Consider the following 14476-nt stretch of genomic DNA (forward strand, 5'->3'; position numbering starts at 1 on the left):
ACTGAAACATTTACACACAAAATGTAGTTATTTTCTCTCCCTCAAAAAACAGGAATACTCCTTTTTATATTTTCAAAGACAACAGTTAACAGTTTTCCAAAACGTTTGGCTCTAGGATTGGAGAGGCCCCTCCCCTTCCACACACATGTCTATCAACACTTTTATTTGAACAAGCGTGGCGGCTCTCTGAGTGAGGAAAGAAGAAAATGGTTGTTGTGTTGGGCTGCCCGGCAGAAACCAGGGGTGTGCATAGGTGTTACCGTCTCCATCCCGAGGCTCTGATAAGGCAGTTTCATTTTGCTCCTTTCCGTCAGTTTCTTTATTTTTTATTCCAGTTCAGGAGCCATATATTTTTTAAGTGGTGGATGATTGTGCCCCACCGAGAACGATGTTCCAGATCCGTTGACCCGCTGATTAGTACGGAGGGGGGGAGGGGGTTTGTGAGGACGAGTGGAAAAGGCAAGACGAAATGAAAATGGCCAGGTGAGGGGGAAATTGCGGCACAGGTCTTCTTCATAGTCCATTTTGTGCAAACGGAGATGTAAACAAAGATCGTCAGGGAGGGGGACAGTGGGGGGGGGGATGGAGTGTGCTCCTTCAACAGACTGACAGGCACAGGAGGCCGGTGAAATAAATAAAGGGATGGGGAGGAGGAGGAGGGAGGGAGGAAGAAACTGCCAAGTTTCCTGTGCTTTATTTTTTATTTTCTTCGCTTCACTCAAAACTTGCGAGCTGAGGGAGTAAAGTTGTCGCCACTATAGCAGCTTCCGATGTGCTTCAGAGTTCGGCTTGTTGGTCACAGGGGCCGAGGTTAGGAGGGGGGTGTCAGAGAGGAGGAGGAGGAGGACACAGTACCACGAGAAGTGCCTTAAAGGTCCACACACACAGGCACACGCATACACACAGGCACCCACATACGACTGCTTTATGGTCATGCTTGCTATTGCCTCCACTAGAACCAGTCATCCATCCATTGATTAGAAAAGAAAAGTACAAAATATCTACCCCTCCACACACTCCTCACCCTTGGACTATATGAGGACAGAACCATTTTCACGTAGTTTTTTTATCATTTATATATATATATGTATATATGTACACAACAGTACGCCTTTCAGGCTGTTGAGAAAAAGTGGCGAGGGGCAGGATGAAGTCTCTGTAGTGAGGCGTCAGAGTTTAGAGTTTCTTCATTTTCGTCTTTTTCAACAAGTGTATCTACAGAGGAAATGTTATGGTCCTGATGAGAGAGACGTGACTCCAGGGGGTCTGATCAAAGTTTAGCATCCGTGTGGGATCAGAGGGGGGTGAGGAGCCGGTAACCGTCGCGTGTCAGTACACCCAGGAGACGGGGACCCACTGAGCGGTGGTGGACACCAGGTCGACGGCCTCCTCCAGCAGGCGGATGGTGTCGTCGATCTCGTTGTTGATGATGGTCTGGTCGAAGTAGTGAGCGTAGGTGTGCTGCAGCATCTCCGACTCCTTCTGGAGCCGCTCCAGAGAGTCGTCCTGAAGGGGGCGGGGGAGAAAAGAGAGGTTTCAGTGACTCGGTGTATGTTTCTCTGTCTCTGTGGTGTCCCTGTAGTTGTGTCTGTTCACACTTTAAATTCCAAATAATAATTAGGCTTATGTGTTGTTATATTAGACTCAAGAGCTGTGATTAAAAACCTCCATCTTAACCTGGAATAAGATGTAAAGATCAAAATTGTATTAGTTTTCATACAGATTCGGCTACTTTATAGATTTCCGAGTTTAGGCAAAAAGCAAAACAGAAGTCTTCATAAAATTGTCTTAGATCCAAATATTTGTGCTGTAACTATTAAGATTGTTCTGTCAAAGAATAGCTCTGGATTCTTTAGAAGTTTGATACAAATGTAAAACTGTAGCTTATTTTTGTTGAAATAGACCCAAAAAGTTACATGATTCTAAAGTGGTCGACTTTCAACCATGTTAATTAGATAATGTCCTATGTCTATGTAATGTAAATATATGCAATTGTTCTACTGTCATATAATTGTGATTACTTTTGAAAGTATATGTTAATTAGAATGGTAAAATGTACATTTCAATGATCATCATAAAAAGTAAAATTCTGGCAAATAGAATTATAGAGGCAGAGTAAGGATCAAATAGAAAACGACCCACAAAGTTGCACAACTGAGACAACACAAAGTGCAGAGGATTATTTGAGGGATCAGGAGAATGAAAGGGAACAGAAGAGCGGACGACAACTAGAGCTACAACAAGCACAACGTGAATTCACACCATTGAATGAGTACTTACGGGCAGTTTCCTGCACCATTTTGGAACCTCAAGTGCAAATGAGAATAGGCATGCCAAAAGGAAATACAAGCAGACTTAAAGCAAACGGGGCGCATGCAGCGAGAGAAACAAAGTCAAGGCAGATTTCACAGTGGATTTGCTCGTGCAAGCTTGAAAAGTGTAATGAGATAGTTCAACTCCAGTGGGACTGTACCTCGGTCATGCCTGGGGTGATGGTGGGGGCTGCGATGAAGACGACGTAGGGAGCAAACTCGGCAGTCCTGAGGATCTTTAGTGCCTGATGAGAGAGAGAGAGAGAGAGAGAGCATTGTTTTAACCCTGTGCTTCTTCCACCTTAACTGGCGACAATGAGAGCTCATGTTTGAAAGTGAACCTGGTTTTGTTGCAGCCTTCAGACATGGAAGAGTGTCATGTGGTTGGAGTAATGTTTTCGTGTGAGGCTGCAGCGTTTGCATGTCATTGGGCCAAAAACAAACCCCATGTGATTGTAATGGTGTTGCAGCACAACCGTGAGTTGAACTGTAATGTTGTTGGTGGTAAAGTCCAAAATGAATTGTGTAGTTAGTGGCTGTTTATTTTTTTTGAGTTTTGTGAATTACTACCAGCTAAGTGTAATTGTTTGCATATTGTTGACATAGTTGTGCGATGTGGAATATTGCGCTGGTTGTAATTCTGTACATGACTGACTGGTGGTAGGGGTTAAACACGCCACACCACCTTTCACCGGGTGAAAGCCCAGACTAGTAAGTCATCAGATATGTAGCCTGCAAGAATGTAGGTTCGAAAAATGTAGCTGCCATTGGTGGCTTTTGTCAGTGTGCAACGATTTGTTTGTTAGCAGTGTTACGCAAAAATGACAGAGCTGATTTCCATGGTTGGTCCAATACTGTGCTACCTGTGGTTCAACGTCCAGGATGGAGATCATGCCCTGAACGTGGATCTGCCTGATGGTCTCCAGCCTGGTGCCGTACATGGCGTCCTCGTGGCTTCCGTACTCCAGGTAGTCATTGTTGCTGATGTCCTGCATCATCTGGTCGTGAGTCACAAAGTAGTAGTTCTTCCCGTTCTCCTCGTCCTTCTTAGCAGGTCGAGTTGTGTCTGAGCAGAGTGAAAGATGGACAACAAACTGTTTTGTAGTAGACACGTGATTGTACTGTCTGTAAGTGGGTGAAGCTTGTGCGATTGTGGTTCCAGTGTGTGGGTGTCCTTACGGGGGATGGGGTAGGCGAACCGGTCCGGATGTTTGGTGATGAGTGTGTTCTTGATGTGCCTCCTTCCAACGCCGTGTGCGCCTGAAAGACAACAGCAGAGACTTCTCTAAATTCTGACTTGGTGAAGAGAGAAATGTGCAGCTTGTGTGTCGTGGGTAAAAAGACAATCGTTTTCTAGGACTTGTTTTCTGAGCTGTAACATTAGAGGCGGTCAGCCATTGGGGACAGACTGTAACCTGTCTTTTTAGAGATGGCTTTAAGGTGTTGATGGCCTGGTTGTTGACTGGTTTAATTTGTTGTACAGTCACTATGGTGTTGTTTGACAAAGTAGTGTAATCCACAGCTATTGCGTGTGCGCTCATCCTCTCCAGTTTGAATCCCTGGTGTTTAGTGCGTATCAGGAGAAATGTGAAAGGATGTGCTTTGGCGTTGTGGATTTGTTTCCTGTTTATTAAACAGTAGTCTATGTAAAGTGTTTGTGTTGTATTAAGGTACAGTTCAAAACCTGTGGTTGACTTCCTGTGCAGGTGGCTTCTCAGCAGTGGTTGATTGTTGATGTTATTTGTTGTAGAGTGCAACTTTAAACTTTCTTTATGCTACTGTCTGGCTACTGGTGAACATGGTGTCACATCAGGTAGGACAGAACGTGTGAGATGAGGGATTCCAGGTTAGTCCAGTAGTTGTATGATGTCATTAAAATTGGTTGTTTGTGGTTGTCCACTGTGGAGAGCACCTACACTGGAGGATCAATCAGTGCAGGTTAGAGCTGTTAGCTGATTGAATTCTCAGGTTTAAAAGGCAGCAGTGGGACAGACTGGGAGACAGAGACCCAGAAACTCACGAAGTCAACGTTTGAATTCACGTTTTCATTTAATAAATTATGCTGAAAAGCAACACCCTTGTCTCTGGCTGTGTGAGGGAGAGCCCTGTGGCATGGTCTACTGCCACATCCACTATTGAACCTCTTCCTCAGTGCAAATACTAGTAATTTGATAAAGTAGTCTGTGAAGCAAGTACCTCAAATTTGATTTTCTGTGCATTACAAAGTACCTGCACCAGAGTGAATAGATTTGAGCTGTGAATTGGTTTAATGTAGGACATAGGACTTTAGGGGGTATGTCACGTTTGATCTGTTTAGTGATGCATTGAATTGCAAGAGCTTGAGGGTTAGAGACAAGCATTTAGGGTCCAAGTGTGTTAATTTGTATTCAATTCTATGACTTTGGCCTTCAGATGGGGAAGAGTGATGGTTGAACCACTGCAGCCGGCGGCCTTGGGTGAAAAGCTAACGTGCGCACTTGAAGCGTCAGCTGAAGACGAGACACTGGAGTCATCCGGGGGAAGCTGACAGGTTGTCTAGTAAGTTTGTGCACTGCAGAATCACATACTGAAAACCTCCTTTGTGGCACACTGTACAAAACACACTTTAAAGGTAAATATACACTGAAGGAAAAATTATTTGAGCAAAGAAATGAACAGTCTAAAATTGTAATGGTAAGTTTATTGCAACAGTGAGAGACCTATCGAAGAAACGATCCTGAAAATCACATATAAAAAGGTATAAATTGATTTGCATTTGAATTAAGTATTTCATCCCATAGCAAAACGTGACTCAGTACTTGGTGGAGCCCCAGACCGAGGGCAAATGATGGTCATTTTGGGTTTCTTCCGTTTCCCAATAATCACTCCAGCTTTGCCGATGGTCTTGTGCAGGTCTAATATCTGGTCCCTGACATCCGATTCTGTGGACAGGTGTCTTTTATACAGATAACTACTTGAGATTCGGAGTACTTTCTTAGAGCAAGAGCTAACTGGTCTGTGGGAGCAAATACTTATTTCAATCAAATGCAAATCAAGTTATGACTTTTATATGATGTGGATTTTTGTTTGTATTCTGTCTCTCTCTATTACAATAAACATTACAGACCGTTCATTTCTTTGTCAGTGGGCAAACCTACAAATGTTCTCATTTACAGAAATCTGTTTTGAGTACACCTTCATAAATGATCATGGTAAATCATCCTTAACAGCAGTGACATCAGCATCTGTTTAGAATAAAAACCTGCAGATGGAATCCGCTGTCTTTACTCACCGAGCAACACCAGTGTTTTCCTCTTGAACGATGGCAGTTTCACCACTTCCTCATAAGTCACCAGGTCTAGTTGGTCAAACACTGTCAAGGAGAAAGTTTACAGTTAACACAGACTTTTACAACAAGTTTTTGTTTTAGCAGGATTTACCTAATTTTGTAAACAAGTTATGTCAATGCTAATTACATGTGCTGCAATTCCAATGTTTTATCCCTACAGCTTACATCCTGAGCCTCCTGAATATACAAATATTTGAATTATTGTAATTATTTAACACAACAGCTACTTCAGACAGGGTCAAATGCCTCCAGATTCTTAAAACCTGTCTATTTGCCTTGGTCGGACAAAAGCCAAACTATGCTAACACAACTAACATCTACTCAATCAAAAGTCAAGGAGACGTAAGGAAGAGGATGAGGTACAAAAGCAGAGAGAGGAGTAATAACACAGAAGCTGGACGTCAGCTGTCTGGAGTTACTTACATGCAGCCATATCATTGGGTAAGAGACAGCATGAAATATGGACAGAGGGTAGGAGTGGAAGGGTTAATAAAGACAAATTAAAAAACACACCATAACAGGTCTTTAAAACATCTAAAGCTGTTCATTGCAACAGTGTTAGTCACTGAAATTGAGACAACAGTAGGAGAGGTCTGTCAGAGGGAGAAACAACAGAGCGTGCAGCAGTTACACAAATTTAAAACCTCTTTCTTTAGTTTGAACTTATTGTACCTTGTTTTCTACTATGTCTCATGTCTTACCTGCATTGTGCTTTGCCAGGTACTTGTCCTTGTACTGTTTCTTCTTTTTGCCAAACCAGGTACAGCTGGCCTGCTGTTCCTGTTTGGTCTTCTCCATGGCTATACAAGCCACACGCCTGAAAACACAGCGGAGGTACATTTGTTTGAATTTTGTTTTTACTAATGCAGTCAATTACAACAGTGCTGCACTACATCTAACCCATATGATTATATGTAGTATAAGGACTTTCTTAGACAGGACTATTCCTCATACAACAGGCTAGAACTGAACTCCTGTGGTGTATTGGTAACACGTCTGTCAGATCTGATAGAAGAACCAGGAATGACTGGCTTTACAACGCTTTAATATTTGATCATGTATCTGTAATACTGTTTACTTTGATATTTTGAAACAATATTTTTTCGTTTTAGTAGTTTTGCTCACCACTCCTGCAGCTCGGGCGAGGGGATGAGCCCCGCCGTGGCGTTCTTGGTGTTCTCCAGCTTTCCCTGCCACCAGTTGTGGTCGTCCTTGGAGATGATCTGAATGATGTCGCCCACCTGGAAGCGAATGCCCGCCTCCTTGCACGGGATGAGGTCATCTTTCGTCGGGTCGTATTCGAACTGAGCGCGTACGTAAATCTGTGACAGTGACAGAAGACAAATTGTTACAAACGGCAGCGTGTGGTGCGATCATTGGAGGATACACGGGGAAGAAGATGATCGAGAGAAGCCGCCGTATGAAAGGAGACGCGCTGTTAAATAGTTAGTGATGTGGCGCCGACACTTGTCATTAGGAGACAGCAAAGAGCAAGTAAGCTGAAGCAGGAAAGGGCACAGACATTGAAATACATAAACAGCAGGGTGATTAAACTATGCACTTTTTCACTTATGCTTAATTTACAGGCAGCTTATGCGAATACATCCAGGTTTTTTCCGTTGCGCGTTGATAGCCAGCATGGGATCTAGACACAACTACGATGAGGAACCAAACGCTGCGATGGGGGTGGGAGGAAGAGAAGGAGGGGGGGAATCTACGTCTACAGAGGCTCCACTTAGAGACATCTTACCTTGATGGACAATTTGTCCTTGATAGTAGGAGTTCTGGAGATCTATGGGGTTGAGAGCATCACACACACACTTACACATATATCATGCAGTAGATAATGTTGGGGGGGCATAAACAAAGGAGGGGCGATGAAGGACCCACAATCGGATGCTGAATCTAGAATATTACGACTGTACTGCATTTTATACACAGTCCAGGCTGCAAATATTTTGACCATGACACATTTAGTTTTTTTAGATTTCAGAGTCTGAAGAGCAAAAAATGTGCAACTGTCAAAATACTTGACGTCAGGACTGCATGCAAGTGTGTGTGTGATCTTAGACACATCGTGCAGCAGGCAAAAATGGCCCAAATGAACAAATGTGACATGTTAAGGGGCGCGTTAACGAGGCAGAGTTCCAAACACTTTAAATCTCTAATTATTTACGCATTACAGACAGAGCAAGAAATTCAGCCTGTCCACTCAGCTATCTTCTACCGCTTACAAATCATCTGCTTGTTTTTACAGCAGTGAAGGAATCCTATCCAATTATCAGATGGAGGGGAGACGGGAGTTAGGATCCCACATTGTAGAATAATACCCGCGTTAACTAAATCAAAACGATGGGATGGAAGAACACACGAGTGCTTTTTAACATGCAGATTTGCACTTGAGTGTTAGTTTGTAAGTGAAGTAACCAGATTGTGAAGCAAAGGAGCAGGTGGAAAGAATTCATGATGTAAAAGAGGAGGAAATCTCACCTGACGGCCTTTGGGCTGAATCGTCGATGGCAGGTCCTAGTTGGGATGACAATAACGGGAAATGTAAGTCTTGATGACAACAACAATAAAACAGACTGTATTTACATTAATATGTTGTTGCTGGTGGATCTGTTAAGGTGTGTGTGTGTGTGTGTGAGACTGAAAGGTGGAACAGTAACATACCAGGATGGAGCTGGTGACACTAGCATGGCCATTAGCAGGCGACTGTCGAGACAAATCTGGTGACTCTTTCTGCAACGCAAAATACAAGGACTTTTTTTTTTTTTTAACTATGTCGACTCTGCAAATAACCATAAAATAAAGTGTGTGTGTGTGTATTCAATGCCATACCTCACAGGACATGGACTGGGACCTGTAACTGGGCACAATCTTGAAGGTAATGCTTCCCCTCATCTCTTTCTGTGGGGAAGACAAAAAATACATGCGTTTACAATGGTAGCGGCATCTTGCAAAACCTTAACTAAACTTTAACAACAAAGTGCCTTGTTCTGCTTGCCACCATGATTTTGATATTTTAGGTACAAACCAAAGGCCTTAGTATGCTATTTATTTAACATCGATTCGATCAGGATCATGCAAACAACAATCTCTGGGCAGATGAGGGGCCCCTGGCACCACAACCTAGTGTTAACACATTCTGCACAACACATAACATAATGAGATGACATCATCACAAGTGTGACAGAGGCCTTTAGCTTCTAAAGTATTTATTTTAGATCGAGTTAAACAGGATCGTGCAAACAACACTCAACAAACGTCTGTTTTCAGAGTGTTAAGTACATTCTACAAGTTCTGACAAACGTCTGTGGAACTTACCAGCATCTTTTGGAGCTGTTCTACCGTCTGATTGGCAACGCTGATGCCATTAATTTCCCGGATCTCATCTCCAACATGCAGAGTCCCTGAGGCGGAGAAATAATGAATTAATAATGCCTACAAATGAGACTCTTGAGGGATGAAACATCATCGCTTCGCGGAGCAGCGGCCAGGAAACCCCAGGGGTTATTGAGACGGCTCGAGGGGGGAGCCCAGCTAATGTAAAGAAGAGCTACATTTAATTGTTATTTCATTTAGCAGACATTAGTCCAACAGTTTTCTCTTTGTCTACTTTGGAAATCTCTCGACTCGCTTTTATTTGGAGAGTAAATCTCAACAGATTGACATTTACTGAGTTAAATGCACGAGTGGTGAGAGTTTGCACGTAGTATTTTTGCACGAGTGCTTACCCTGTCGATGAATCATTCCACCGTGCATGATGCGGGCCACGATGCAGTGGTTGAGTTCGTTCATTTTCAGAGTTATGCCCTGGGAGAGACAGACAGGGTCAGAGTGGAAACTGAAAATGCACAAAACAATGTAATAAAACTTTAGACTGCAGCTCACTACGCACCATGGGCTCGTCAGTGTTCTTCTGAAACTGCACCAGGCGAACCCTGGTGACGTTCTCCAGGTCCATGTCTCCGTTGGTGCTGTCCGGGGAGTCTCCGTTCAGGTATGGAGACGTGGGTGGGGGGGTCACCCTCAACGCATCGTCGCTGTACACCTCGTGGGCAACAACATCATGGGTCTGCAGCAGAGCCTGAGAATACACAAAGGGCCATAAATAGGAAAAGAGTCTTGGATCCAACTGCAAAGGCTCCTACGTGTGTTCTGTTTTTAGTTCTGTCGCTGAACCCAGTGGAGAAGGAAGCCCATTAGCGCTGCGAGTATAAATGCCACGCTGGGAACATTTCCCACAGCCACAACAAATGTGGGTGGATGTGATGTTGAGGAAAAGGAATCAGACTTGTCATTTTATTCTCAAGTTTTTCTCAGGCTCCTATTAAATATTAGCTACTTTTTTTAATCCCTTAAGAGGTGACGGAGATTTTTTCTAGTCAAGTTTAACGTAATTTTACTGAAGAAATTCTGAGAAAATTAAAGGGAAAATAAGCTTTATTTGCATTATGGCATTAATAACTTGCTCCTATTAAATGTGTTTTCTTTTTACATCCTTAAGAGGTGATGAAGAAATGTTACTTTACTCTTGTTCAGGATGAAGCCAACTGTCTGTACATCACGTTTCAAGTAGTGTTACTGTAGTAATTTGATTTTATTCTGTCTGAACGTGCGCTGGTTAAGACCTGACAGGCTCGGGGTCAAGTATCCACTCTCTAGATGGAACATGTGGTTTTACACGCACACACACACACACACACTATCACTGTGTGCTGGCACAGCTCCATCATTGGAAAGAGCGTGGCTTACACTAAATCCTCCTATTTGGCCACTGACCATGTCACTGACACGCTGTGTGTTTTACTACAAACGCATCTACTCGCAGTGTTTGCCAAACGATCACATCTGCTCATCAGAGCAGCAACGTGTACATGCACGGTGATGACACATGACAGTCGTGGAGACTCAGAAAATTTGGCACCAAGGGGCTTTTGACTAATGGTGAACATTAATGTAGCTGAAAACAACAACAGTTGAAACAAATATGTTTACAAAGGCAACAGCATGTGTCAACACATCATACCAACAAATCAACGGTAACAGAACAAGTCCTTGAATCACGTCCTTATTAATGTAGTCATACACCAAACAGAAACAAGTGAAATGATTGATAAGGATGAAATGTTCCCTCCCGTGTGCTAATGCCCTCACATCCACTCTGCTGGCAGCGACGCTAAATGTCTGTGGCAAGATGAAAACCCCAGCAGGTCAGAGAGCAGGACGCGCTAATTGGATTGAACCAAATTTAAAGCGTGACAACCGCAGCAAGTGCCACAGACAGAGGGGAACACCTCATCGTCCAACATTTAGCTACTGCGCTCTTTTCTAATTGACAATAAATCAGAAGAGGACTACAAAGACTTTACAGTAGAGAAAAGAAAAAAAAAACAAGCCTACTCTTCCTGAACTAATTGCTATTGTACTGTACTGTTCTAAACTAATGAAGCAAGCAACACTTTCTGTGAAGCAATTACAGGCTCCAAAATGCTTACACCTTTACACGAGGTCTCAACTTACAGTTCCCACGTCTGTCAACAGTATCCTCCAAAGTTCTTCTGCTAGTCTCAGCTATTTTCAGGCCACTAGTCTCGCAGGTGGTCGCAGTGAAAGTTATTGTATATCCACAGTGGAGTCCCTCAGCACATTCATCCTACTGCGTCCGTCTCCTCTGCACAAGTCTATCCCTGCCCGAGGGCTCGCCAAGCTCAGGTGTTAAGCAGCTTTGTGGCCAAGGGAGTTATGTGGATGCCAACAACCCTACTTCTAACACAGGAGGTTGTAGTGTCACTAAGCAGCAAGCTCTACATACACAGACGACACAACCTGTCACAGTGACTAAGGGAAGAGTGTGTGTGTGTGTTTGTGTATTATCGAACCATGAAGTGTGGCTGCGTGAGGATCCTCCTGAGCTCCTTGGCCTCCATGTTCTCTGTGTAGCAAGAGATGGTTTCCAGTACCTGGTAAGGAAAATAACACATCGTGAATAACACAGAAAAATCAATATGTCATCGTTTAGTATTTCATTCTGCACAGATATGATAGAACATCTGATTAGTGGTCTAGAGTTGAGCAGTGATTTCCTCACCTCTTTAGCTCTTTGCACTCCGTCACTCGGAGGGTTTCTGATCTGAGGAGACGACCTGGTGTTGATTTTGTCATAAAGCTGAAACAACGACAAACACGTCAGTTAAGACCCACAAGGATTCGCCGGAGATGTTTATCACGATCAAAGATGTAAAACATAGACAAATAAATGTGCACTCAGGTTAGAAGATACAGAGGCAGCAAAAAGTTTGGCCACACCTACTAGAACTTGTGATGCTTAGAATAGTTACGTGAGTGGAAGGTGAACTGAAATATAAAGGGAATAAAGCTAGGATACATTTTTTGTGGTTTTGTACAATTTAAGATAAAAAAAAGAAAAGAACCAGATTTGACTTCTCTTTTAGCTTCTTTCGCTTGTTATGGGTCGCTCACAATCATCATCGTTAGGAAAGGCTGATAATGCTAATTTCAAAGCTTTACAAAAACTCTGTCTCCTCAAACCTTGTCCAAATTATCTGCAGCCATGGCTTCCTCTTAGAAGCCGGGTCTGACAATTTAAATATATAAAATGTGATGGCCACAAAGCAAGACAAAAGAAAAAAGAAAGAGGAAAGAAAGCTAATTATAACGTAATGAATAGATGGCAGTTAAAGAAAACTCTCCGGGAGAACTGCTCGTACGATTGGTAGACATATAAATCGTTGAGTGGTGGTGTTCTACGGTGCAGTGATAAACTCTCTGTTTAAATCATTATTAAAGTATAAAAGGTGAAAAAATATATGTAGTCTTGCATAGAATATTAAAGAAATGTGTCTTCTTTCACTATTTGCCTTTTTGAAACCAGGTCATCTTCTACTCACGTCACAGTGACAGGTTTACCCAAATCATTTCCTGTCACTGTACCCAGCCGACTCTTGACTCGGCCTGACACCTGCTGGACATTTCTGCTATTACAGAGGAGGAGGAGGGCGCTGAGTTTCACTCACATCCAGCAGGGTGTGGAGGTGCTGATCCTCAAAGACACTGTGCAGGAAGTCCATGTCTTTCTCGCTGCAGTCAGTCAACGCATGAATCTCCTCTAGACTGTCCAAAACCTGCGACACTGCCCCTGCACGAACACACACGCAGAGGTTACACTCAAACACACATAGACTGAATCGCAAGCACGCAGACACGTCCACAAGTACACCAAGCAGTCCCTGCAAACGTTCAACACAAAGTGCAAACACTGAACAAGACAGACACATGACCTGTAACACAAACACATAAAGACACAAGAAAATAATAATCACAGACAACAGAAGGCACGACGGGAAACACACAAAACACACACATACACAAACACTCAGAACTATTTAACCCCAAGTACCTGCTGCATCGCCCACACATGCAGCAAAAGCAGAGAAACAGCGGTAACATGGCATCAATACAACATCAGGAGAAAGTCACTTCAGTAAGTCACAGTGTGGAGAATGGATTAGGAGCAGTACACTCAAGGAAAAAAAATAAATAACACAAAATAAAATAAACAGGGTGAAAGAGGTGAAGAATTGAATGAATGAAGTGAATAAATATAATTAAGGATGTATGTACTGTATGTAATGACATATCAAAGTCTTTGTTAAGTATTCGTGGGAATCAAGCTCATTGATGAAAAAGACATAAGTTACATGGGAAAATGATGATGCATTTCCTCACTGAAACCTTGATATGTGGTGAACTTTAAAAGGTCCTTAGATATATAGATTAGAGTTGTTTTCTAACAACTCCATTTTTGAAATAATTTTTAACAGAACATCAACTGCATCAAACTGAACCGTGGATGAGGTTTTGTCCTTATTTTCTATAAAATTTGAAACCGTAATGCTATGAAAAGAACGCCTCAACCATGATTTTCCCTTAAGACGGGCTAAATGTTTCCGAAATGACACTCTGCTCTGTGTGTGGGGAGGTTGGAGAGTTCGTCAGCTTGAAATAATAACCAATAATTAATAACCCCATTGTCAGTCAGCGTATGATTGTTTCATTGGTTTTCTCATAAAGGGAGAGAGGAGAGAAGACGGGGGGAAGCCAAAAACAAAAAAAAGCAACTAAAAAAGCAAGTGATGATGTCATGATGATATCACACATCAGGTTTCAGTATGTAAGCATTTTTTGGGAAACTTCGAACTTATAAACTAAATGCAAGAAAGTGAGACGCCATTAAATTCAATAAATAGAAGAAAAACAAACAATATAATGTTTGAACGACAAGGACGTTCATTTGCCGCATTCAAACTAGTACGAGTACTGCACCTGAAGTTGCTGTGTCCTCATACTCATTCCATAATGATATTACAGTGGCAAATGGACCGGTTCATTCTATTTTCTCCATTCAACTGAAGCTACTTCCTTCTGCATTGACGACAGACGCACGCCTGTCTACAAACAAATCAATGTCAAGCATAGGTAGATGCAGTCCACTGAAGTCTGACGTGCAGGATGTACGTACTGTACGTCATACTGAAGTGCTCTCCCTTTTCTACAATGTGAAACTAAAACTAAACGAATCATATATTAACACTGTTACAAAGACCTTGGGTCGGACTTTCAGGTGTGAAAACGCCCTTTAAAAAAATTAAAAGTTACTGTGAAGAATGAAAGAGAAACAGCAGGAAGAAAACATCTCGTCTGTTTAAATGCAACATAGTACTCCAACAATACCCTTGTACAGACCAGCATTCCCCTTTAAAATTGCATTAAATAAATCAAATAATGTTGTCACTTAAAATAAAGGCTTCTG

At 42.5% G+C, this 14476-nt stretch overlaps 1 protein-coding gene across 15 annotated transcripts in view; it reads right to left on the minus strand.

Moving 5' to 3' along the window:
• Positions 1-1079: 1079 nt before the first annotated feature.
• The window catches only part of LOC117772531 (peripheral plasma membrane protein CASK), a 54669-nt gene continuing 41272 nt past the window's right edge, over positions 1080-14476 (minus strand). For 2 of the 15 annotated variants that reach the window (XM_034603776.1, XM_034603749.1), the window contains 18 exons: positions 12681-12802; positions 11735-11812; positions 11526-11606; positions 9542-9730; positions 9378-9456; positions 8968-9053; positions 8482-8550; positions 8314-8403; positions 8131-8166; positions 7391-7432; positions 6766-6962; positions 6342-6457; positions 5584-5664; positions 3492-3572; positions 3176-3378; positions 2474-2557; positions 1324-1506; positions 1080-1292 (listed from right to left, as the gene is read on the minus strand). In XM_034603776.1, the coding sequence (XP_034459667.1) occupies positions 1330-1506; positions 2474-2557; positions 3176-3378; positions 3492-3572; positions 5584-5664; positions 6342-6457; positions 6766-6962; positions 7391-7432; positions 8131-8166; positions 8314-8403; positions 8482-8550; positions 8968-9053; positions 9378-9456; positions 9542-9730; positions 11526-11606; positions 11735-11812; positions 12681-12802 (1811 nt within the window). In that variant the 3' untranslated portion in view covers positions 1080-1292; positions 1324-1329. Of the gene's footprint in view, positions 1293-1323; positions 1507-2473; positions 2558-3175; positions 3379-3491; positions 3573-5583; positions 5665-6341; positions 6458-6765; positions 6963-7390; positions 7433-8130; positions 8167-8313; positions 8404-8481; positions 8551-8967; positions 9054-9377; positions 9457-9541; positions 9731-11525; positions 11607-11734; positions 11813-12680; positions 12806-13063; positions 13197-14476 lie in introns of those variants that run through there. The other 13 variants (XM_034603840.1, XM_034603822.1, XM_034603848.1 and 10 more) reach the window with 12 other exon arrangements.

The sequence above is a fragment of the Hippoglossus hippoglossus genome, chromosome 2 (assembly GCF_009819705.1).
Source record: "Hippoglossus hippoglossus isolate fHipHip1 chromosome 2, fHipHip1.pri, whole genome shotgun sequence".
Taxonomy (NCBI): domain Eukaryota; kingdom Metazoa; phylum Chordata; class Actinopteri; order Pleuronectiformes; family Pleuronectidae; genus Hippoglossus; species Hippoglossus hippoglossus.